Here is a 25,635-nt window from a genome sequence, read left to right on the forward strand (position 1 = left end):
TTTATTTTTTTTTTTTAATGTAGGCTCCACACCCAACATGGTGCTTGAACTCACATCCCTGAGATCAAGAGTTGCACTCTCCACCAACCGAGCCAGCCAGATGCCTCTCCCTCTCTGTTGTAATCTGACTTTGCCATCATCTCAGGGCCCCTGGGGGCTGCCTCACCCTCACACTCCCAGGCTTCTGTGTCCTCAGGTCAAGTGGGCAGCACTGCCTGGTCATTAGCGTGGGTACTAGACCAATACTATAGGTGTCCTTACAAGAAGAGATGTGGACACTTACATTCTCAGAGGGTCCCTTGTGTGCTGTATTTACCCCATAAGGGGCAAGATAAAGCCAAAGACCCCCCAAGGACTCTGAAACATGAATATACATGTTCACCAGCACATCAGATAACTTGGGGAGATGGGCGAAGTCCTAGAGAGACACAAACCATCAAAGCTGACTCTAGAAGAAGCAGAAAGCCTGGATAGACCTGTAACAAGTAAAGAGATTGAATCCGTAATTTAAAAACTTCCCATGAGGACAAACCCTTGGCCTGATGGCTTCTCTGGTAAATTGTACACAATGCTAATGAAGAATTCACACCAGTCCTTCACGGACTTCTCCAAGAAGAGGAGGGAGCACTTCCCCACTCGTTCTGTGTGGCTAGAACAACCCTGATACCAAACGAGACAAAGACATTACAAGTGAACTACACACCAGTATACCCTATGAATATAGACACAAAAACCCCCAACAAAATATTAGCAGACTGCATCTAGCAGCATATAAAAGAAGAATTATAGACCATGACCAAGTGGTGTGTAACCCAGCAATGCAAGACTGGTTTGGTGTTTGAAAATCAGTTAATATAATACAGCATATCAATAGCTTTAAAAAAAAGCACCGCATTGTCATCTCAATAGATGTGGGACGAGCATTTGACAAAATCCAACCCCCTATCATGATCGGAAAAAGACAAAACGAAACATTTGACAAACTGGGGATAGAAGTGAACTTCTTCCACCTAATAAAGGGCATTTGCAAAAACCACTGCAGCTAACATCACGCTTAATAGTGAAAGACTGGATATGCTCCTTATGACATCAGGAACAAGAAAAGGACGTGTGGCCTTGCTGATTTTACCCAACGTTGTATTGGAGATTCTGGACAGGATAATAAGGCAAGAAAAAGAAATAAAGACATCCAGATGGCGGCGGGGGGAGAAGTGAAACTACATTTGCAGGTAGCATGAGCTTGAATACAGAAAATCTGAGGACTCTACTAAACACTATCAGAATGAGTGAGGTTGGCAAATGTGCAGGATGCAGTGCAAACATTTGTGTTTCTATACACTAGCAAGAGTGACCTGAAAATGAAATTAAGAAAGTAATTATAGGGGCACCTGGGTGGCTCAGTCGGTTAAGCGTCCGACTTCAGCTCAGGTCATGATCTCACGGTCTGTGAGTTCGAGCCCCACGTGTGGCTCTGTGCTGTCAGGCCAGAGCCTGGAGCCTTCTTCGGATACTGTCTCCCTCTCTCTCTGCCCCTCCCCCACTCACGCTCTGTCTCTCAAAATATGAATAAACGTTAAAAAGAATTTTAAAAAAAGAAAGTATAATAGGAAGAAATAAATTTAACAGGTCTGTTCGATCTGTATTCTGGAAGCTACAAAGCATTGCAGACCTAAGTAATGAAGAGACAGACCATGTTCATGAACAGGAGGCTTGATAGTGCTGTACAGAGATACTCCTCTTTTGTTTCTCTGTCCTGACTACTCTCAACAAAGGGGAAATTATAAACCGGGCAGAGGCCTCTCATGTCCAGGACTGCACCATTCCATTCCAGAGTGGCATGTGTGGGTCAGACGTGGCCCTCATCCGAGATAAGCCACTGGGGGCAGGAAGTGGAAGGGAGGACAGCAGAGAGGCTGGGTGGCCAGCAGGAGGACCCAGAGCCATCCTCCTCGGAGACACTAAGAACGAGAGGGGCAGAGGAAGGTGGGAGGCCAGGGGCTCCTTCTCCCTCCCCCAAGACCCAGAGGCAGAGCAGAAGTTGAGGGATAGGTGGAGTCTGGCCAGATGTGGGCCAGGTGGCCTAGTATAGCCCTGAGGGAACTAGGGGTTTATGCACAGGATGGAGGGATAGCTAGGGTGGTCTGTGAGCAGGAGAGGAAGACTGAGAGGCAAGACAGTTCCTAAGGCAGTTGGGGTCAGAGAGGATCCTCATGTCCTTAAACAATGCTAGGAAAAGAAGGCCGCTGTCCTTCCCTTCTGGACACACCGCCCCTGGCAAATGGGCATGGGAAGCCCATTTCCCTGTGGGTGAAGGGGTGAGGAGAGGGGCTAGGAGGCACCTTTGTGCCCTGGGAATGCCAATAACAGCCAGGTAGCTGCCCACCTGTCAGGTCAGCTGCCCATCTGAATAACTGTAACTTCTCCCCATGAGGATGCCCGAGGTGCCCTGCCCCCCAACCCCTGGCTTCAGGGCTCTGCTTCCTGCTTCAGACTTTAGCCTTATAACCACAGTCTTGCCTTTTCTGTAACGTCGTACGAATGAAATCAGAGGATAGGTTACCAGAGTCTTTCCCAAGGCAGGATGTCCCTGAGATCCGCCCATACAGTGCGTCCCTCTTTATCGTAGCAATGCACTGCTCATCCAGCGGTGGCCCACTGAAGGACATTTGGGGCACTTCTGACTTCTGGCGATTACAGATAAAGCTGCTGTAAACACCAGTGTCCAACCCTTGTGTGGACGGAAGTTTTCGTTTTCTCGGGAAAATACCCATGAATAGAACTGTTGGATTGTGTGCCAAGTGTGTGTTGGATTTTGAGACATTGCCAAGCTGGTTTTCAAAGCGACCAGACCATTTCTCATCCCCCATCAGCCACATCCAAGGGTTCCCAGGTGCTCTGAGTTCCCGCCACGGGTGGTGTTGTCTGTGTTCTGAATGTCAGTCCTTACTTAACGGGTGTACAGTGGGCCCCAATGTAGTTTTACCATTCCTGTATCGGATGACTAATCCCTTTCTCATGTGCTTATGTGCCATCCGTGCGTCTTCCTGGGTGAAGTGTTTTGTCCAATCTTTCAATCCCGTTTGTATCTTAGCGACTAGTAAGCTATGTATACTAGACACAAATCTTCTACTAGAGAGAAGTTTCGAAAATATTTCCTCCCAATCTGTGGCTTTTCATTTTCTTTACAGAAGCAGCACAAAGGTTTTTTAATTTTGATGGGGTCCAACTGTTATGTAAAAATTGTTCAGCTTGGTGCTTTTTGCATCTTATCTAAGAAATCTTTGCTTAACCCGAGGACACAAAGATTTTCTCCTGTGTTTTCTTCTTGAATTTTTATAGTTACAGCTCTTCTGTTTAGGTCTGTGGACTGTTTCTACTTAGTGCTTGTTAATATCAGCCAGTTAATCTAGTCAGTATTTGTAGATGGTGTGAGGTAAGGGTTGAGGCTCCTTATCTGCATATGGATGTTTATTTAAGCACCTTTTTTTGAAAAGATTATCATTTCTTCATTGGACTACCTTTGCTCCTTTGTTGAAAGCCCACTGGCACGAACATCATTATTGATTTCTGGACTCTAGTGTTCTATTTTGATTTATAGGTCTATCTTTAAGCCAACAACATTCTGTTTTGACTGATGCAGCTTTACAGTGAGACTTGAAATCAGGTAGAGTGAATCTCCCAACTTTATTGTTCTTCAACACTGTTTGGGATTTCCTTGGTCTTTTATATTACTTTTTGCATTTTAGGGTCAGCTTATTAATTTCTAAAATTAAATAAATAAATAAATAAATAAATAAATAAATAAATAAAGTCAGTCACTATGGTTTTGCTTGAAATTGCATTGAAAATATAGTTCAATTTGGGGAGAATTGATATCTTTTTAAATATTTATTTATTTTTGAAAGAGAGAGAGACAGCATGAGTGGGGGAGGAACAGAGAGAGAGGGAGACACAGAACCAGAGGCGGGCTCCAGGCTCTGAGCTGTCAGCATAGAACCCGACCGTGGGGCTCGAGCTCACAAACTGTGAGATCATGACCTGAGCTGAAGTGGGACGCTCAACCGACTGAGCCACCCAGGTGCCCCAAGAATTGATATCTTTTTTTAAAAAAAGTTTTAATGTCTATTCATTTTTGAAAGACAGAGCGTGAGTGGGGGAGGGGCTGAGAGAGAGGGAGACACAGAATCCGAAGCAGGCTCCAGGCTCCAAGCTGTCAGCACAGAGCCTGACGTGGGGCTTGAATCCACAGAACGAGAGATGGTGACCTGAGCTAAAGTTGGATGCTTAACCGACTGAGCCATCCAGGGGCCCTGAGATTTGATATCTTAACAAGTCTTAGAATGAGCCATGCCAATGAGCATGGCATGACTCCATTTATTCAGGTCTTTTTTAGTCTCTCAGTGGTATTTTATAGTTTCCTGCGTGCATATTTCACACACATTTTGTTAAATTTACCTCTAAGTATCCCAAGGTTTTGATTCTGTTTGTGGGTGGTATTGTTTTTATAACTTCAATGTCTAATTGTCCATTGTTAGGATACAGAAATAGAATTTTTATATATAGGTCTTGTATCTTGTGATTTCACCAAACTCACTTGTTAGTTCTGGTAGCATTTTGTAGCTTAGGGTTTTCTACAGACAATAATGTCATCTGCGAATTGAGATAGCTTTAATTTTTCCTTTCTGATCATGTAAGAGCAGAAACACAGGTGTTTGTTTTTTGGTTTGTTTTCTTTATCCTGCTCCGTTGGCCAAGCCCCTCCAGTTCAAGATATAGTGCAGGGAACCGCTCCTGCCTCATCCCAACTGTCTTCCACCATCCGGGGAGAAGCCACTGGGGGGCTTTTGCAGATTCCATTTCTTTATCAGATTGAAAGAATCTCTTCTGGTCCTGGTTTTCCGAGATTTTTGTTTTTGAAATCATAGATCAGTATTCAATTTTGTCAAATGCTTTTTTTTTTAAATATACACCTATTGAGATGATTGCATGGTTTTTCTATTCGACTGCTAGCATGGTGAGAACATCAGTCAATTCTGAAATGTTAAAGTCACTTTACATTCCTGGAATCTGCCCCGCTTGGTCATAGGCTTTCTTCTTTACCTTTATTGTTGAAATTGGTTTGCTAATATTCTGTTAAGCAGTTTTGTGTCTGGGCTCCTGAGGGGTATTGGGCTTGGATCTTCTTTCCTTGCCTTATTCTTGTCTGAACCTGGTAGGGTTACGGTGGTCTCCTGGAAATGGCTGGAAGTGCCCTAGAAGCGCTTATGCAGTATCCATGTTATTTCTCACTTGAGTGTCTGGCGTACTGCTCCAGCCAGGCCTCCCACCTGCACTGAGGCCAGCACTGGACTGGGCTAACAGAAGCCTGACCGTGGGCGGTCGTGCTCTTGACCCCCACAAGACGGGGAGATGAGGTGTTCTGCCATGGAAGTGTTGAGTGTGACAACTTGTACAACAGACGCAAGGAGAGGTTCAGGAGGGACCTGGCCCCACGGCCTGGAGCTGGGGTGAGGCTGGCAACTCAGGAACAGGCTGAGGCAGTCACCTGGAGGACATGGAGGGGCAAGGAAAGGGGTCCCCACGGAGCCCTGAGAGATGTCGATGTGAGGGGGCCCCACAGAGAAGACTGAGAAATGGCCACAGAGGGGAGACCCCAGGAGCCAAGGGATGGGGTGGCAACGCAAAGCGGGAGTCTGGAAAGCCAGGAGCGCCCAGATGAGAGCTTTCAACAGGGCTGGGTGCTACTGGGGTTACACGGAAGATGGGTCCTGACAAGTCCTGCAGGCTGGGGGTCCAGGTGAGTGGTGGCAGCACTCCCGCGCAGGGAGTTGTGCAGGCAGCCGCTGGCCCTTGTTCGGGCACCTGTGCCTACGGGGGCCTCACCCATCACGCTCCCTTGATTGCTCTGCCTCCAGCTGGCCACTGGGTAGCTTCAGTGCAAGGTCCCAGACGCTCCTTACATCCAGCCAGCCCCCAATCCCAGGCCTGGAGCGGAGCCTCTGGCCGTGTGTTCATCGCGGGGACCCCTACACGGGCAGGGCCCAGTCTAGGGCCGCCTCCCACCCCGGGAGGGGGGCTGGAAGGATCTGGGAGTTTGCAGTTCACACAGCCCTCCCCCCCAAGGGTGGGCAGGAGCAGCGGACGGTCCTGATGGGAGTGAGGGCAGCTGGCGGTGAACAGCGGGGAGCGCGCAGCACAAACCCCTGCAGGTGTGCGGCGCCTGGGCACCGGCGGCTATGAGGGCGCGGGACCCGGCACACGCGGGGTTCTGGGCTCCCCGCCCCCACCGTCTGCAGCGCTGGCGTCTTCCTGCGGAGCCACAGGGGCCCCGCACGTGTGGCGACCTCTGCAGCCGCCTCTCCCGAGCCGTCGGGGCCTGCGCGCCCGGCCCCAGCCGCCGACCCGACGGAAGCCCGTCCGCTCAAAGGCCCGAGAGCCGCCTCCGGAGGGAGGCCGCTGCTGTGTGACCTTGGGTGAGTTCCTTGACCCCGCTGTGCTGGTCATCGTGGACACCCGGGAAAACCGAGCGGAGCACGGAGTCCCGGAGACCTCGCAAGGTCTCCGCCCGGCCGGCCACTCGCCTCCGCGGCGCCGCCCCGCCCGGGACAGGGGAGGGGGCGAGAAAGTCCTTCCGACCGCGGTGGTCGCGGCCAGCAGGGACGGCGCGGGTGGGCCGGGAGTGGCCGCAGGCCGTGCGCTGCCCCCTGCCCGGGCGGCCCCGCCGCAGCAGCGTCCCGGGATGAGCCTCCACCGCCGCTAGCGGGGCTGCGGGCGCGCGGGGGCCGGGGAGGGGTCCGGGCCGGACGAGGGCTGGGGCGGAGGGCTGGAGACGCCCAGGCAGCCAGCGCGGCCCCGCCCCCGGGACCCGGACCCCGCCCCGGCCCCCGCCCCGGCCCCGGCTCCGCCCCGCCCCGCCTCGCCCCGCCTCGCCCCGCCTCGCCTCGCCTCACAGAGTAGGGCTCCAAGGAGAGCTCCCAGTAGCCGGGCGGGCAGAAAGGCGGAGCTACAGGCTAGGGCGTCAATGATTGGCTAATGCTAATGATTGGCGGGCATAGCAGCCACTCGCCGCCACCGCTGCAGCCCTATGCGCTCGTTCGGGCTCGGCTCGGCTCGGCCGCTAAGCTCGGCTCGGCTCGGCTCGACCCGGCCGTTCGGCTCAGCTCGGCTCGGCTCGGCTCGGCCTCTCGGCTCGGCTCGGCTCGGCTCGGCTCGGCCTCTCGGCTCGGCTCGGCTCGGCTCGGCCCGGCGGCTCAGCTCGGCTGGGCTGCGCGGCCGCGGACTGACGGACGGGCGTGCGCGGGGGGCGCAGGGCGCGGGGCGCGGGCCTCGGCGGCGGCGGCGGCGGCGGCGGCGGCGGCGGCGGCGGCGGCGGAAGCCTGGTGCCCCCGCCCGCCTGGTCCTCTCTGAGAGCAGAGGCAGCGCCGCGGGCGCGGGGGGCGGCGGCGCGGGGAGGCGCGGGGGGCGCGGAGCGAGCGCGGCCCGCCCGGGCGCCGCCGACCCGGCCCAGCGCACGGACGCGCGGACGGACGGACGGTCGGACGGACGCGGACGGACGCGGCCCCTCCCTGCCGCCGCCGCCCGCCCGGGGCTCCCACCTCGCCGGCGCCGGGCCCGGGAGCGATGACATCGACGGGGAAGGACGGCGGCGGGGCGCAGCACGCGCAGTATGTGGGGCCCTACCGGCTGGAGAAGACGCTGGGCAAGGGGCAGACAGGTGCGTGCTGGGCCGGGCCCGGGGACCCGCGGGACAAGGGGTGCGGGGAGACCAGGGGTGCGAGGGGGGGCGGGAACACCGAGGGGGCCCGGGGACACGGGGGTGGGGAGTCTGGGGACGCGGACACGGTGGGGGGGGGGCAGAGGACGGGGGACACCGATGGAGAACGGGGGCCTGAGGGACCAGGGCGCCGAGGGGACAGGGGGTTTCGGGGAGACCAGGCGTCCGGGGGGAGCGGGAGTACCGAGGGGCCCAGGAACACGGTTGGAGGGGTACCAGGGGACCGGGGACACCGAAGGGGACTGGGGACATGGATGCGGGCCGGGCGCTGGGGAGGACCAGGGGCGCTGGGGCGCCGGGGCGCACAGGCCGGCCGCCGAGAAGGCCGTGCTGACTGTGCGCCGATCGGGCGGGGGGGCGGGGGGTGGCGGCGGAAGGAGGTCGTCCCGAGCGGGGAGCCGTAGGCCCGGCCCGTGGCTCTGGCCGGCGGCCGCGAACAATGGGCGCCCGGGCACCGGGTCCCGCCGCGGAGCCCGTAGGCCGCGCCGCTGCGGTCGGCCGGGCGCGGCCCAAGGACACGCGGCGCGGACGGGGGCGCACGGGCCGGGCCGGGCCGGGCCAGCGCCCCTCGGCTCCGGCTGCAGGTGCGCGGCCCCGGCCGCATTGTGCGCCGGAGCGACCGGGCCCATTGTGCCGCGGGAGGAGGGGGCCGAGCGGGCGCCCATCTGCCGTCTGCCGCGGCCGCGCTAATAGGCGTGCTGCCCGAGCAGCTGCGCCCCGAGCCGCGCGCCCCCGGCCGCGACCCCCGACTCCCGGCGGCAGGCAGGGAGGCGGCCCTACGGCGTCCTGCGGGCCCACCGGGCCACCTTGGCCAGGCTGGGACCTTCCTCCACGGTGGGACTGGGAGAGTACCGCGGCGGCCGTGAGGGCTGGACAGCGCCTTTCTCGCTCCTCCTGGCCTCTGTTCCGAATGTCTGCGACACTGCGCTCTCCCATGGGAGGGAGAGGGAGGCTGGTGCTGGACCCTCTGCCAGATCCCAGGCCATGGATCCCCAAACCCCAGTCTGTGGGAGGAGGGGGCTTCTTGGCCGGTCCTGGCTGGCTTTCTGGTGATCAGGCTAGGTCCTAGCCCAGCGGCCATGGTCTCATCCAGCTGGCCAGGCGTTCACAGAGTCGCTTTGTGGGAGGCTGGGCTCAGCCATTTTCTTTCTTCTCCCAGGATGGGCCTCTCCTGGCAACCCAGAGGTCCGATTGGCACTGACTGCTTCTCCCTGTCTCTGGGAAGTTCCTGGGACCTAGGGCCGGTAGGGGAGAGGAGGAAGGGAAGACGGGGGTGCAGCAGTGCTGATCCCACTGGGCTGGTGCACGGCGGGGGTGGGGTGGGGGCAGGAGGGGGCTGCTCCCGCCAGGGAGGCTGCATGCAGGCCCTTCCCAAGCCCCTCTGGGCGGCACGGAGGAGGAGCCAAGAGGTGGTGTTAGGGAGGAAAGTGGGCCAGGCCCTGGGCTCTCCCAGGAGGGCAGCGGTTGTGATGTAACTAAGGCAGAGCGTGTATGAAGGGACCCGGGGGGGGGGGGGGGAGGGAAGCTGCCCCCCCCCCACTGTGGGTAGACAGCCGCTGTGCCAACCGCTGTGGCCCCGAGGGATCCCCGGCAGTAGGGCAGCGCTGTTGGGAGTGGGGGTGGTGTGGCCCGGGTTCAAGGTGGGAGACAGCCGGCGTCCCTCTGAGTTCAAAATACGCATGTTTCCTGCAAGGAACCCCTGGAGTTGGTGAAATCCTCAGTGGGGGAGGGGCCTGGGGCAGCACAACGTGGGAGCAGTGAAATAATCTAATTATCGCACCGGTAAAATGTGATTATGAGGAAACATCATCGTGTGAGTGGTGACAGCGGTGAATTCTACGTGTGCCGCGCTCGCCGGTCGCCACGGGTGGGGGCCGGTCTCCGTACTCCTCATCGAGTTACAGTGTTGTACGGTTCATTACGGGACGTTTCCACCGTAATTAACAGTAACGAATACAAAAGGATAAGCCGCTCGCGTGTGTCAACACCGCGTTGCCATGTAATGTTTAGGAAACAGCTGCAAGAGGGACACAAAGCGGCGGGCCTTCTCCTCGGGTCCCTCTCCCCTCTGAGGGGAGTGGGCTCTCCCTGTGGCTGAGGCCCCCTCCCCAGGGATCTGTTGATCCTGCGTTCCTTGTGGCCTCGTCCAGGGCCCTGGGAGTGCCTGCTTCCCGGGAGGGCTGTCTCCCTGTCCCTTTTGCGGAAGGGTTGTCTGGACTTCGGTGGACGTGGGGCCCCAGGGGTGTGGGTGCACTGGGCCTGGCCACTCGGTTTGCTGGCTGGTCTTGGGCATCAAGTGCCAAGGGAGTTGCAGTTTCCCAGGCCTGTCCTTTTGCCCGGGAGATAAACGTCTGACCTTATCCAGGGTAGGCTTGCTGCCAGGAGACCTCAGTGGAAGACTGTGTGACCGAAGCTTCCGAGCGCTGCCTCCGTCCCCGGACTGCCTGTGCCTGGGTCCTCCCCGGTCCTCACGTGCGCTCTGCCTGGGGCCCTGGAAAGGGAGGGAGTCACCCAGGCGGCGGCGAGCTTCGTGCTGCCCACCCGTTGCGGGTACCCCGGCCGGCAGCCCCGAGCCAGGGGACCTGCTGCTCCGCCTCCAGATGCGGGAGTCGAGTGGACACCGCCGGCTGCCGAGCACAGGTGTGGGCAGACTGCCCCTCTGCCTGGCTGGACGCCCCTCTGGTGGCTGGTGGGATCCCGCTTGTCCCTTCTGTAGCATCTTTTCGGTGGTTCTGTCTCGCTTGTGTGCTCTTGGCTCAGCAAGCGGGTTCTGTCACTTGTGTGGGCGTTAGGCCTCTGCCTCCAGGCAGCACGGGTGTGACTGAGAGGTCATCTCCCTTCTGCCAGGGCATCTCCCCTACATGGCAGTCCTCGGTGTCCTGGGGTCGCCTGTGAGGCGGCTGCCCGCAGCTCACCTGGCTGGGCTTGAAGGCTGGAGCGTGGGCCAGGGGGAAGGATCTAGACTGCCACACTGAGGGCACTGGGGTGTCCCCTTCAGGGTCTCCGGGGACCTTGAGGAGAATTCGTGTGGGGTGCTGGTCAGGCAGGCTGAGGAGAAGTCCTGGGGTGGGGGAAGCCAGTGAAGATGAGACTGAGGGAGGGAGGGAGAGACACAGGTGAGCTGGGAGAAGAGACAAGTGAAGGAGAGAGTCTGATAGACCTGGGGGTGACCATGGCCCAGGGCAGAGCAGATGGGGGAGCAGAGCCAGAGGCAGGAGTCAGGGAAGGTGCCTTCGACCTGAAGGGCACAGTTGATTTTGGAAAGCTGTGTAGAAGAAGGCAGCTTGAGAGCCAGAGAGGCTGCAGGTCATGGGCCCTGCACACGGGGCTGGGGGGTGGGGCATTGGCTGGAGTGGGCCCTGGGGTGCTTTAGGGGGCTGAGGCCGGGAGAAGGGGCGTGGCCACGGCCACAAAGGTGGACAGGGCAGGGAGTGCGGTCAGCCTCCGCTGGCCATGTGTGGACCACCTGTTGTGTCTGCAGGTCTCCCCCTGCCCCCGTGAGCCTCCGCCCTCTGTGCAGCAGGCACGGTGCAGTCCGTCTGTCCGTAAGTGAGGAAGCCGGCTCAGAACTCAGCGCTTTGGCCAAGGGGAGCAGTTCCAGTCTGCTCAAGGCACAGGCTCGGTTTGAAAGTTCAGAGTAGCAGGACCCTGTTCTCAGATGGTCATGGACAGAGCTTGTGGGGAGCCCCCCCCCCACGCCTGTCTCCCCTGGCCCCTCGGGAGCTGTCGGAGAGGCCTATGCAGTGTCGGTCGGTGTCCCGCCCATGACTGAGTGGGACAGATAGCACTCTAGTCCACCTTCCACAGTGCAGGCTCTCTGCCAGGAAGCCCCCCGCCTGGACCGAAGGGCTGTCCCTGGGTGGGCTGTCCCTGTCGAGGGAGGGCAGCTCGGCATGGAGGTTTCTGGGGTGGACGAGTCCTGGAGTGGGCAGAGGCCATGTGCCCAGGGTGCAGAGATGTCTCTAGGACCATCTGGGAATGGGGTGCCCCCAGCTGCAGGTGCAGAGGCTGGCTCTCACTTTCTCTAAGATGCTTGGACAGCATTGCCCACAGCCCCAAGGAGGGGCTCTGTTTCTAACGGATCCTCATAGAAGGCTGTAGGGGTGACAGCTGCCCAGGACTGGGTTTGGGCAACAGAAGCCGTGGGGTGAGGGGCTCCGGGTCCTGCCCCATTCCCAGCCTACCTGAAGGTGGCCAGGGCCATCCGGATCCTCTCTGGTTGCTGACAGGCTTGACCACGCTTGGTGAAGCATGCGTGTTGGACGGGGCCTCCAGGGCTGGCTGGCTGTGCCCCCCCCCCCGCCCCCACCGCCCCGCGGCCCCTCCCCGACTCACCTCCTCAAGGACTGTGTGGGGCCAGCAAGTGGGTTGCTGCAGGAAGCCAGCACTGGCCTGGGCCCCGCCCAGGGGCACGTTTCTCTGGCTGTTTCCTGTCCTGGTTTACCCAGGTGTTGTGGGATGACCTCAGGGCCTGAATATGCACTGTCCGTATCCTCTGCCTGAGCATAAGCCCTGCTCTGTGCTTGGCACCTTCAGTGTCTCTGGAGCAGACGGGTCCTTCCGGCGTCAGAGGCTGGACGCTGTGGGTGGCGCCTTGGCCATGCTGCCTGTCTGCGGACACCACGGAGCGTCTGTGACTGGTGTTGACACGACACAGTCAGGGCACCTTCGTGGTTACCTGGTGCTCTGGCTTGGAGAACACCTGTGCCTTCAAAGCCACTGGACTCAGAGCGGGTTTCTGGGGGGACCTTGGGAGGGTAAGGCTGCTTTGAGATCAGTGCCCCAGCTAGGTGGCAATGCCAGGGGTGGGGGGAGGAGCCATCTGACCGCTGTGGCCACCCTGCCTTTGCCCACTGGGGTGCGGGTGTGCCTGGGGCTCCCTGGACCCCAGAGCTCCCTCTTGCCCGTGCCCACCTCCGGTGGACGGCGTCCTTGTGGCCGGGGAGTGCTTGCGCTTTCTGGAGGCCTGTCGCCACACAGTGAGTGCGGGGGCCACATGCGTCTCAGAGAGGAGCTTGCTGCCTGCCCGTGGCCCCACATGCTCCCCACGTTGGCTGGTCCCTCCAGCCGTGCAGGGTGGGGCCCACCGGCCTTTGTGGACACCTTGGAACTTAACGGGGTGGTCCTGTGCTGGAGGCACAGAGCAGGGGCAGCATGGACTCTGGCGCTTAGTAGCTGGTGGCTTTTGAGCCCCAGCCCCCACCCCCCAGAGCAGGGTTTCCTGCGGCTTTTGTGAAGCTCATGCTGGGAATGATGTCAGTTGGGGGGGGGGGGCACATCTGTTGTGGGCAGTGTCTGGTGGCAGGACAGCGGGTCCACATCTGTCAGGTCCCATCCAGGGTCTCAGGGGATGGGGGAACCCCCCCCCCCGCCCCCGGGTTCCTCTGGACTCTGCAGGAAGTGGGGAGAGCTGGTGTCTCCTACAGCCGCTCTCTGTTGGAGCCATTCTGGGTGCCTGGCCAGGTCAGCCCCGGGCCTGAGATGGGCCTCCACGAGCCTGGCCCGGAGCCCCGGGTCCTGGCCGAGGACGGCTGAGCTGCCCGCGCCCTGCCTGAGGCCTTGTCCCAGCCGTGCTGGCTGGCCGAGCGGGACTGCCGCGGGCACTGGACAGGATGGAGGCTGGGCTGGGACAGAGGCTGCAGGGACAAAGCGGGGATTGTGTCGGGCCCCACCCTGAGAGGTGGCCCCGGCCTTGCTCTGCAGTCTCTGAGGGGCCAGTGTTCTGGAGCTGGGCAGCAGCGCCCCCCCTCAGCCCCCAGAGCAGTGCTCCCAGAGGCCCCAGGGCTTAAGGGAGCAGAGCTTTTCGACCAGGGTGGTTTCCTTGCTGGAACCTGGGCTGACAGGGCCTCTAGGTGGACTCTGAGAGTCACAAAGATAAGGAGCACCACATGATATCCTGGGGGGGGGGGGGTTCATTTTGTGAGGACAGAGCCACTTCCCCAGGTTGTCGCCACATCCTCACACACAGGCCTCCTACAGGCTCACCCCGCGAGCCTGGCCGAGGGGGACAGAAGGCTCCCCGGGCCTTATGGTTCTGGACTGGGCAGTAGTGGAGGGACTGGGGGTCCCTGGGAGCGGGGGCTCATGGCCTGCCACTGGTAATGGAGGCACCCCGGGGCACCCACACCATAGCCACCCACTGTGGGCTTAGGCGGGGCCCGAGGGTGGGCCCTGGAGGGCAGGGCTGGCCTCCGTGGCCCCAGGGCAGAGGTGGGAGGGCAGCCTAAACAGGGCCTGTGTGGCCTGAGTGACGCAGCAGGAGCCGGGGACACGTCAGGCTACGGCTCCACATCACTGCCGTGGGCAGTTTGTGGGGGCGGCGGGAGGCCGCCTGGCCGGGAATGTGGCATCTGTGAGGCGTGGTTTGGCCCGAGTGCCCCTGGGTGACTGACTCCCGTGGCCAGCTTCAGCCTGAACTGCAGGCCGGGAGGCCAGAGTGGAGGTGATGTGGGGAGCCACTGCCTGGGCTGGCCCAGCCGGGTTGGGAGCTCACCTGAGTCCTGGCTGGCTGTTTCCCTGGGTAGGGGGCCTCCCCCAGGGGCCAAGCCGAGATGAGAAAGGCGATGGACGGAGGTGGCCACTGGGTGAAGCAGGGCTGTGGTGGGAGGCAGCTCCAAGGCAGGGTACTTAACTCACCTGGTTCTGTCTGAGACGTGGGTCCAACGGCAGACCGGGCTCACGTGTCCAGCTTCCTGGGCGGTGATACCGGCCTCAGGCTCTCGGCCAGGGCCCAGCTGGGCAGGGGCAGTTGGGAGCCCAGGTCTGCGGAGGCCGGCGGAGTCCCCTTCCTGGGTGGGCAGCTGAAGGCTCTGTTAAACACTCCTTTCAGACCCTCCCCCAACCCTGCCCGCCTGTCCGAGAGCCTGGGTGTAGCCCCAGGGGACTCACGGAGCTGGCCTCCTCCTGGGCACGGGGAGCACGAGGGGGCAAGTCCCCGATGCCTGTGGGGAGGAGCACCCTGGAACTTTCTAGCCCCTTTGTTCTTCAGGGTGTGCAGCTTGGTGTGTGTGAGGAGCTCAGGTCCCTTAGGATCGTTCAGGTGTGTGGGGTTGGCGCGACCCCGAGGCCTCTCTCTCACCCATCCCTCCTGCGCCCACCCCTGGCATGGGGCGCTTGGGGGCCTGGAAGGAGCAGCCGGGTGTGGGATGCTGTGACCGTCCGGGGTCTCGAGGTCATGCCCATGCGCAGGGCCCCCACCCTCTGTTCCATGAACGGCCCAGACTGTTGATACCTGTGCGATTGCTTGGACGGTCTCACACCTCCATGGTTGTGTCTTCGCTCTCGTGTGTGATGTGGGACGTGCGGGACCGAACCCGCAGGGGACCGGTGTGTCCTGCTCGGGCCGTGTGCTGGACATGCTGCCTGAGGGGGGCCCTGGCTGGGGAGGGGGGCCGTGGGGAGAAAGGAGGGCAGATGCACTGTGGGGACAGTGGGTGGGGGCTGTCGCAAGGCCCGGCTGGGCAGCCGTGCTGGGCTGCAGGGCCGGGTCGGGGGGGGGGGGCAGGGAGCACAGTCGGGGCCACAGAGTGGCGGCTGCCCCAGCCGCAGGCTCCGAGCCGGTAAGGGGCTTATCCTGCCCTTCCCTCTGCCGCACGGTGCCACGGTGCCCTGGGACGTGGCCCTGCTCCTGGGGTGTCGACCGCAGAGCCCAGCCCACCCTCAGCAGCATGAGGCCAGTTTCGCTCCCTCCCCCACACTCGGCGTTAATGGGAGGTGAGTCCTAGAGCAGCTTCAGTATTTCGGTGTGTGTCTGACAGACCCTGAAAGAGCACAGTACCAGGTCACCCTGCGAAGGTAGCTGGGTTCTCCAAACCGGCAGAAATTCAGTCAGATGCTAGGTTTTTCACTTGAAGTGGCTGTTTCCCGGAGGCCCAGTGTCCACCCCCAGCCAGGCCTCTGCCCTCGCTGCCTGGAGGCCGGGACTTCGGGGGTCCATGTCCCTAACACCCTGGCGATGCACATGCGGGTGGGGCCCCTCAATCGCAACCCCCGCCCCCTGTGTGGTAGCGGTGTGGCCTCTGTTCTTTAGTCCACAGTCCTCTATGCTTGGTGCCGGTTGCGGGGCACGGCAGGGCAGGGGCTCAGCCCTTCCTGGGGCCCCAGACCTGCCGGGTCCGGACGCATCACTGCCCATTGTGCACACGGAGGTCCAGGCCCAGTGGGGAGCACGCGGCATGCCAGGTCATGCTCCTCCCTGGGTCCCTCTTCCCGTGCCCCCTGCTGCTGTAGGAGCGTCGATGAGGGAGGCGCCCTCCCAGTGTGGGCTGCCTGGTCCTCCTGGGCGCGGGGACCCTGTCCTCGGGTGCTTTGGGCTCCCTGGAAGGGCAGACGGACAGCAGTGTGTCCAGCGACCGGAGCTCAGCCGGGGTTGGCCACGGCCCTGCCCACCCTGGGCCCGTGTTCCCGCCCTGCCAGCCCACCTGGCCTGTGGCTTCAACATGTGACTTCACTGGAGCAGCTGAGCCCCCCCCCACCCTTGTGGTGTCCGTGTTTTTGGGTTTCCTGCCTAGTGTTAGGGTGCTGCTTGAGGGAGTCATGCACACTCCTTGCCCTGCAGTCAGGGCTCATGTTATATGTGCAAATGTATTCCTCGAGTGTGGGTGCATTTTGTGGTGGGCCATCTGACCAGGGCTGTGGTGGCCTGGAGGGGTCTCCCTTAAGCCCCTCAACTGTGTGCATGGCCTGGGCTGCCAGGAGCCCCGGTGCTCAGGAGCCAGCTCCCTGTGAGCCTTGTCCCTGGAGCAGGGCCATCAGGGCTGGAATGGGAGTGGGGTGGGGGCAGGCAGGCAGTGTTCCTGGGAGCACCCCTCATTGGTCCTTGCCAGCAGCCTGTGGTGCCCCCACCCGGTCCCCCCTTCCTGGGTCTCCAGGGGGAGCAGTCACAAGCTCTGGGTCATGCCCCCATCTCTGCTGCGCCATCCTTGCGGGGAGGGGGCTGTGGGGACAAGGCTGGGGCAGCTTGCTGGCCACACTCTGACTCTGGGGCCTTCAGACTGGGAGAAGACCGCCCTGTGCCCAGTCCTGGGTGTGGGGGTGCGAGAGGCCAGTCCCTCTCCCTGGAAAGGCCTGCCCGCGGCTGGGGAGCTGTCCAGCAGGGCCGTGCTGAAGTCGGCAGCTTCCGTTCCCTGTGAGGGAGGCCGCAGCTGGCAGCGTGTCCTCAAATCTCTGCTGCCGTGGGAAGGTCCAGGTGTCTGGCAGGCTCCTGTGCCTGTCGCCTGGCTGTGGGACTGGTTCTGTGCTAACAAGGGGCAGGAGGTGGGAGCTTCCTGGGTGCTAAATGTACTTAGTGGTGGCAAGCCTTCTGTCGTGCTCCCAGGGGAGACCCTGGCCCCCAGGCTCTCCCTCCTCTTGCAGGAGGAGCCACTGGCCCAGTCTCCTGGGGGCAAGGAGAGAGCCAGGCCTCACAGAGGCTGTGGGCATGAGGGGACCTTCTCTGGCTCTGGGGTTGATTTGAGGTGACTTCCCAGAGCAGCCCCCCCACCCCCCTCTGATATTTACCTTGTATCTCTGGGGCAGGAACCTTCCGTCTGGTTCCCTTGGAGATGTGTGTGGGTGCTGTGAGGGCACAGGACAACCTGGGAGTTCTCGGCCGGTCCCCTGGCCCAATGCCCTAGAGGCTGTGGGTGCCCTGCACCGTCAGGGCTCCTTGAAGGGGAGGTCTGGTCCCCACCGTCCAGTTTTTGCCCTGCCTTGCTGCCAGCTCCCCTTGTTTCGGGGGTCGTGACCTGGGGGTGGATGAAGTATGAAAGTGTCTACAGAACACTGGGCCATGGGTGGACGGCCTTGGGGTGTCTGAGGGGGCTGGGTTCTGGGTCACAGGTGTGGCTGCTCGAGCCCCTCACCTGGGGGGACAGAGATGTGGGGGTGTGAAGGCACCAGGTGTCACCCTCCCACAGCCCCCTCCTTGGGCCTGGACATTACTGGGAACTGGGTAGAATTCAGGAAGCCAGGCTCTCAGCCCCAAACCCGCATCCTGGGCTTGCTGGGGAGGGAGGGGGTGTGTGTCTGAGAATGAGGCAGAGGAGGGAGTGTGTCCTGTTGTTGGAGGGCTGTGGGCTTGGCGGATAGTGAAGGGTTGATGCTGGCTTATCTCTAAAGAGGCAGAGGGCTTGTCACAGATTGGAGGTTTGCTGATTCTAAACCCCAAATCCCAAGGGATTTATAACTAATCATAAAGTGGCACAGATAGAACATCCTCCAGCAGACGCCACGGAGCCACGGGGAGGGGGGGGCATGTGTACACGTGGGCTGTGTTGTCCTAGGCGGCAGAACAAACATATGGAGGGCTCGGCAGGGGCTACAGGGGAGCCCCCAGGTGACGCCCAGCGGCCCAGGGTTTCAGAGTGGGTCCCATCAGATTCCTTCTAGCTTTGCTGCTGACCAGGGGCAGGGGTGGGGGGCATGCATGCCGTTGTCCCCAGAGGGCTGTTGCCCTGTGAGGTGGGGACAGGCCCACATCCAGGCCTCCACCTCTCGGGTCCCTCTGCCTGCGGGTGGCTCAGACCCACAGTCCACAGCTCGGGGTCAGCTGGCCGCGGGCTAAATACCACACCACCCCTTCCACAGTGCACCGCCCTGGTGTCTGCAGCCGTGGGACCTGGAGCTCAGCGGGGTCAGTGGGGGGCCAGTCACGGTTGTCCCTACATCCAGAGACCCAGAAAGGTGCCCACTCCCTACCCCAGGCCATGTCCTCCTCGGTCCATGGGTCAGTATGAGGAAGAATCACTTCCTGGTCAGGTTGGTGCTGCAGATGCCCCTGTGGGGGGGGCCAGATGACCCGCGGGGGGTGTTGGAGCGAAGGGCACATCCAGGCGAGGGCTGGGGCACCACCTGAGCTGGCTGGCCAGCCCTGTGGTTCTCACTCACTGCTCCTTCTGTCCAGGGATCTGCAGCATCCTGAGTCACCCCAGCTGGGTGGCCTCTAGGTGACAGTGCCACCACACCCCAGGTGACTTGAGCAGGGTCCTGTCCTGCCCATCTGTCTCTGCGGCAGGACTTTAAGGTGTAACAGTAGGTCTCTCTACTGAGGGATAGCCTTCTCCTTAGCCTCTGCGTGGCTGGTCTCTCTCTGTGAGGTCCCCTGGGGGAGCCAGGCCCCCTGTGAGGGGCTGGCAGCTGCGGGCACGCTCCCCAGGCCCTGGCTGGGGGGCTCACCAGTGCAGTGAGTCCTGCGTACAGGGAGGGCTGCAGGCCGGTGCCCTCCCCACGGAGGTGCTCCTTCTCTGGACGCTAGGTGCCTCTACCCTGGGGCCTGGCAACTCCCAGAAATGGCACGGGCAAGCAGAGGGAGGCTGTCAGCTCTGAGCAGGCACAGGACAGGTGTTGCCTGGGTGGTGCCCTGTGCCTCTCCTCCTCTGCCTGCTCTGGAGCCCTGGGCAGGAGGGGGCTGGGCCTGTCAGCGGGTCAGCAGAGACAGAGGCTGGGAACCCCACGCTGGCAGGATCACGTCGGGTTCTCTGGCGTGTACGGCCTCTGGATGGGTGGCCTGCACTTGGGTGCAGGCCTTCGTTTTTTTAATGTTTATTTATTTTTTAACATTTTTTAAAATGTTTATTTAGTTTTGAGAGAGACCGCACGAGTGGGGGAGGAGCAGAGAGAGAGGGAGACACAGAATCGGAAGCAGGCTCCAGGCTCCAAGCTGTCAGCTCAAACCCATGAGCTGTGAGATCGTGACCTGAGCCCAAGTCAGACGCTTAACCCGCTGAGCCACCCAGGCGCCCCAAGGCCTTCATAAACCAGGCCCGTGTACAGCGGGCCTGAGCTGAGACTAACCTGCAGGTTTCCCAGGGCAGAGGACATGTGTGTGTAGCGAGCACCTTGCCTGCCCCAGTCCCTGGGCAGTGGGTGCTGGTGGGGGTGGGGAGGCTCGTGGGACAGGGCAGTGGTCTGGGGGCGCCGAGCAGGGGCCCTTGGGGCAGGGAGTGGTGGGCACATCGAGGACCGCAGGGACCTTGTGCCCCTTCTTGCCGTCTGGGGGGCAGATGCCACCACCCGAGTGCCAGCCCCAGCAGGGAAGAGGTCGCAGGGGTACACGTCCCCCTCGCCCCGGGCTCCGAGACCGTGGACAGCTGTGGGCAGGGGGCCCTCCCGGAAGTGGTCCTCAGACCCGTGAGGGTGTTTGGCAGGATGAGGGTGACACGTGTGACAGGCAGGTCTTTGACTGTGTCCTCTCTCTCTGTCCTTTGGAGCAAGCTGCCTGCTAAGCACATTCTATGATTACCCCTAGCGGGAGATTACACCCTCCCGCGTCCTTCCTGGGACGGGGGTGGGCGGGCTCTCCTGGCTCCCAACCTCCGCTGCGCGGGGGCGGCGAAGGGCCGCAGGGCTGCTCTCCTACTTCCTGCCGGTGTTGCAGGTGGGCCTTGCAGCCAGCGGTCTGTCTGTCTCGGGAGCACATCCCCCTGAGGGACCCAAGCGCGTCTGGATTTGCCCCCAGGGAGGTTGCACTCCTGGCAGAGGGGCTTGGGAGTATCCCCAGACCTCTGTGCTTCACCCAAGCCTGGTCCCAGGCTCCAGGGTCCGCCTTGGCCAGGCGGGGAATGGCCACCCCCCCCAGCCTTGGCACCTTGGCATCTGTGTCATGTGGGGCACCAGCCAGGGTCCCTGGGCCCAGCCACCCTGCCCCAGCATCGGCCTCCGCCCTCAGCCCCTCTGGGTCAGGTGCTCCCCACAGTCGGGGTCTCTGTGCCTTGGTATGGAGGAGCAAAGTGAGGCCCAGGGCCCGCCCACAGCTAGCACCCAGCAGGTTCTGGACAGTGGGCTCCAGGCCTGGCCTCCTTTTCTAGGTAGTGCCACCCTGTCCTGCCCTGGACCCCCGAGCCAGGGCTGCTCTCCCAGGGCTCTAGGAAGAGGGCATGACTCAATGTGCCCCCACCCCATAAGCAGGGAGGGGACACAAGCTCGCTGGCCCCTGGGAGGGTGGGACTCGAGACTGCCGTAGTGATTGGGGAATCCAAGTCAGATAGTTGTTTTTTTATTTTATTTTTTTTAAGGTTTATTCATTTTTCAGAGACAGATAGAAACAGAGTGTGAGGAGGGGAGGGGCAAAGAGAGAGGGAGACACAGAATCTGAAGCAGGCTCCAGGCTCTGAGCTGTCAGCACAGAGCCCGACATGGGGCTTGAACCCATGAACTATGAGATCATGACCTGAGCTGAAGTCAGATGCTTAAATGCTTAACCGACTGAGCCACCCAGGCACCCCCAGGTAGTTTTTTTAAGTGTAGATCAGGTCTTTTTTTCACTGTTAAACCCCAAATTGACAGTGCAGAATGGCCCCCATGGTCTCTGCGGAGTCTCTGTTTCTTGTGACATTCCCACAGAAACCCTACTTGGGGGACAGGAGGCCTCGCTGTGCCACAGGGGTCCACCCATCCTCATGTTCCTCTTCCAGCCTGCTGGGCCTCCAGGGCCACCCCGGGTAGCCGCCCCAGGGCTTCTGGCAAAGGGGCCACCAGGGGTGCCTGGTGACCACAGGTGGGTGGGCTGTGACTTCATCTGCTTGACCATGAGCTGGCGAGCGGATGCAGGGGGCCTCACCTGCCTGTGGCTTCACTGTGTCCTATGTCAGGGGGCTGGGGACAGCCAGGGTGCTCGTGGGAGCTGGGAAGCAGTCAGGGATGGAGGGTGGCCGACCTCCGGTGTCTGGTCACCTGTAGCTCCCACTTTACAGGGCAGGGGCTGTGGGGAGGCCAGGAAGCTTCTAGAAAGTATTTCTACCCCTGCCTTACCTTGCGAGTGCCCCTGGGCCTGGCTCTGTGCCCGAGGGTCCCCCACACCTTGCAGGTGTGTGCAGGGACAGGTGTGTGCGCTTAGTGACAGGTGTGCCCAGTGACAGATGTATATACACAGTGACAGATGTGTGTGCAGGGGCAGGTGTGCGCAGGTGTGCACGCGGGGGCAGGTGTGTGTGTGTGCAGCGGCAGGTGTGTGCGGTGACATGTGACATGTGCACGGGGGCAGGTATGCGCATGGGGGCAGGTGTGCCTAGTGACAAGTGTGTGTGTATGGTGACAGGTGTGCACACGGGGGCAGGTGTGTGCTGACAGGCGTGTGCGCAGGCGCAGGCGGTGTGCAGTGACAGGTGTGTGTGTGCAGTGGCCGGTGATCCCACTGCTGTCCCTGGGGCCTGGCGGGAGGGGGGCGGCAGGTGTGGAGAAGGGAGGGAGGCGCACCTGTGCTTTGCTGGGCAGGTAGACTGAGGTATGTGTCTGCTGCTGGGACCTGCTCGCTGCCCACCTCTCCTGGCGGCCCCTCCTCTAACCTCTGCACGAAACTCAGTCACTGACTCGGGTGCTCTGCCAGCTGCCCCTGCACTGCCCCACCCCACCCCCACAGCCCCACACCTCCCTGGGGGACTGGGCAGTGTGGGCCATCAGCAGTGCTACCTCTGGCCACGCCACAGCGTCCACACTGCAGGTGTGACCCCAGCCCCTGCAGCCTCGCCTTCTTGTGCACAGGGTTCCTTGTGTGCTAGACCCTCCCCCTTCCCTTCGTGACAGCCCCCAAGCCCTCGTCTTCTGCCGCCTGCTCCCCGCAAGCGTCAGACCCTTCCTCGGGCCCCCAGCCCCACCACCTTCCTACCTCCAGCCTGTGGGCACTGGCAGGTGACCCTGTCATCAGCCTTCAGTCCTGAGGCTCCTGAAACTAGAACACCAGCTTATAAAAACCACAATTTACCAGACTGAATTTCTGAATAGTTATGGGGTTTAATCAAAATATTTCACTGGGCTGATTTTACAGCATTGAATTGAAAACCAGTTGGTAAAAATCTAACGTGGTCGTCTGCCACCGTTAGAACCGGAGACGTGGTTGGTCCCCGCTCACCTGCCCCTCTGAAGGCATGTTCCTCCGGATTTCCCAGTACGGAGTGGGCGGAGGTTGGGGCGGAAAGGGGCACGCGGGGGCCGGGCCATCTGCTTGCCATCGCTGCACCCAGTGTACCCCCGGAACTGATGGTTTCACAGCATTCTGCCCCCAAGACACGGCCGCGGTGTCTCTGGGTGTCCTGCCCCGTGCCTGCGTGCGGCTGGCCCGGCCCTCCCTGCCCACGGGGCCATGGCCAGAGGGGTGTTGGGGCCCAGCTGTCGGAGGTGGTGGGCAGCTTCCCCTTCCCCCCTGCCTCTCCCCCAGGCAGAGGGACCCCCTGTCGTTCTCAGGTCAGGCCATCGGGTCTCCTAGCGCCTGGGCCTGGTGCTCATAGGATGCAGAACTGAGCACACAGTAGGTGGATGCCCCTTGGGGATGCTGGCTGGGTGGGTGGGCTGCCCAGGCCGAGGGAGGCCCTGCTGCGCCTGGAGGAGCCTGGCCTGGAGGCAGGGACAGTGATGCCGCGCTCTGGACGGCGGCCAGGGGAGCGCAGCCGGGGGAGGAGCGCCTGCCCTCCTGTCTGGCCCCAGGGTGAGTGGCCATCTGGGGGCTCCTGGTCCTGGGGGAGTTGTCCCGGGGGTGGGGAGGAGAGGGAGGGGTGTCCCATTGCATCACACACGCCACCCCCCACCCTGTCAGTCCGCCGCCTCTGGTCGCCATGGCAACCACCCAGCGCCCAGCCTGTGACTCTGGAGGAGAGGGGAATCCGCTCCCTCTTCCAGCCAGCCCTGCCCCCTGCGGGCTGGGTCCTTCAGTTCAGGGAGGAGGCTGCAGCCTCCTGGGGACGTGGGCAGCCCCGGCCTCCTCTGGCCTCCCGCTCCATGGAGCTCACAGTGCCTTGCCAGGGAGTCCCCTGGCTCCCTCCCCGCCCCACGCCGGACTCCACAGTCCTGGGAGGAGGGGTGGGCTCTCCCCGGCCCACCTCCACCTGGCTCCTCCTACAGCCCGGAGCGAGCCCCTGCTTGGGGTGGGATGGAGTAGGGTGTCCCAGACACAAATGCTGGCTGGGCCCCAGGGCAGTGGTGTCCTCGGAAGGAACTGGGGCAGGTGCGGCATCACGGGGGCCTTCACGCCACAGCCCCAGGCTCAAGGGGGCTCCAGATGGCCTGCCCTGCCCTTGCCTCCTGGACTCACCAGGGAGGTGGCCAGGGAATGGGGGCCTCTGGGCAGGAAAGTCAGGCCACACTGGGGAGGCTGGCATCCTCCGGCTCCTGCGGTCCCCCCAACTCTGCCTTGAGCCCCTGGGCCTCGCCACAGAAGGGGCCCTGGCAGCGTCTGCCTCATAGGGCGTGGGACCCGCGCACCAGGGTAGTGGCGCCGTGCTGGGACCGGGCGCCCAGTGGCGCCTGCTGCCTTGTGTGTTCTTGTCACTGCACCCGCCCCTGACCTCCAGGCATCCTCAGCCAGACGCAGACAGTAGGGCCGGCCGGTGCTTGCTTTATTCTCGAGGCCTCCTTGGCCCACCTGCAGGTGATTTGAGGCGGCATGTGGTGGCGGAGCTGCGGCTGTGTCTCCACGGGTTGGTCCCCTGCCACGCAGTAGCCAGGACCGTGCTGTCTACCCATGCCTCAGGGCGGGGCCCGGGTGGGTGGCCGGGAGCACTGTGGGGGTGGTGGGTCAGGGACCAGACAGGCCTCCAGCCATTCCCTGACGCAGGAGGGGTCCGACCCTGGTGGGCGGGGGTGGGGGGGGCTAGGTTGGGGATCTGGCCTTTTGTGCGGGAGGCAGATGTTCCCGGAGCTGAGACCAGGCCCACTGCTGGGGGCAGGGAGGCCCCGAGGCCAGTGTGGGCTGCGGGCCCCTGGAGCCCGCCCAGCTCAAGGAGCAGGGAAAGCAGGGGGTTGGGGGAGAGCGCTTAGTGCGCCTGCCTTTTCTGCTCTCGTTGCCATGGCAACAGATGGCGGTTTGGCAGCAGAGAGGGGGGGAGGGCTTTGTACGAGGCTGCTCAGGGTTTGGAGACCAGCTGGGGTCCTTCAGGGGTGGGGTGGGAGCTCTGGCCACCAGGCTGAGCAGGCTCCCTGGCCCCGGCCCCCAGGGGCAAAGTGCAAAGCCACTCGGGGCTTCCTTTCCCGGGAGCTCCAGCCTCACACCTGCTCACAGTGGCGCCCTCTCGCCCCCTCCCCTCCCTCTTTCCTCCTCTCCTGGGCCAGAGCCCCCACCCGGGCACCCCCACGAGCCTGGGTCAGCGGGCAGCGTCGGGGGCACTGCAGCTGAACAGCAGGCATGGCCCTGCACTGGCTTCCGACCACAGGGGCGCCTGCCACCCCAGGATGGTCGTGTCCCAGTGAGGCCTGGAGACACACCCTGTCCCCTCTCTGCTCCTCTGTAGCTGGTGGGAGGGCCCAGGCTGTCCAGGGTGATCACCTGGGCACACGGAGCCCGCGCCCCCTCCTCAAAGCCAGTGTGGCTCCCGCTGCAGAGATAATTTCCACCCTGCAGGCTCAGCCCCGACTGCCGGGTTATCTCCCTGCGTGGGTGTGAGTCCGTGTGTGCACGTGTGTATGTGAGTGTGTGAGAGCGCCACCCGGGGGAAGGGCTCTGCGCGTTCACCGGCCCCAGGTGAGGCCCAGCTGTGAGGTTCCCAGGTGGGAATGCGTGCACCTGACAGAAGTCCTTGGCCCGCCACCACCCACGCCCTGGCGGAGGAGGCCGCGGGCCACCGGCCAAGGCTTGGGGACCTCTGACCAGGCCACCTCGGGTGGGCTCTCCCACCAGGTCTGGCCCCTGAAGCCCCGCTGTTGCCCGTCTCCCATGTGCTACCCTCCCAGACCAGCAACACGGCCGGGCAGGGGCTGCCTGGCCCCAGCCCCAGAGGCAGCTCCAGGCACTCAAGGCTCACCCCGGGGGCCTCTCCTCCTGCCCCCTCCACGACTGCTGGTCTTGGGCTGGTGTTAGGCCTTGTGCGCTGTCTGCCCTGCAGGCCTGTTGGGAAGGACCCGGTGCCACGGGGCCGGTGCCTCTGTGGCATCTTGGGGACCTCGGGGCTCAGACATAA

At 61.9% G+C, this 25,635-nt stretch overlaps 1 protein-coding gene across 15 annotated transcripts in view; it reads left to right on the forward strand.

Moving 5' to 3' along the window:
* Positions 1 to 7,486: 7,486 nt before the first annotated feature.
* BRSK2 (BR serine/threonine kinase 2) overlaps positions 7,487 to 25,635 on the forward strand; it is a 60,546-nt gene continuing 42,397 nt past the window's right edge. For 9 of the 15 annotated variants that reach the window (XR_008290210.1, XR_008290212.1, XR_008290211.1 and 6 more), the window contains exon 1: positions 7,489 to 7,714. Coding sequence is in view for 12 of the 15 variants with exons in the window: in XM_053202729.1 (XP_053058704.1) it covers positions 7,621 to 7,714 (94 nt within the window). In the remaining 3 variants the exon portion in view is untranslated. Of the gene's footprint in view, positions 7,715 to 25,635 lie in introns of all 15 variants that reach the window. The other 6 variants (XM_053202725.1, XM_053202727.1, XM_053202735.1 and 3 more) reach the window with 2 other exon arrangements.

Source organism: Acinonyx jubatus, chromosome D1 (genome assembly GCF_027475565.1).
Source record: "Acinonyx jubatus isolate Ajub_Pintada_27869175 chromosome D1, VMU_Ajub_asm_v1.0, whole genome shotgun sequence".
NCBI lineage: Eukaryota > Metazoa > Chordata > Mammalia > Carnivora > Felidae > Acinonyx > Acinonyx jubatus.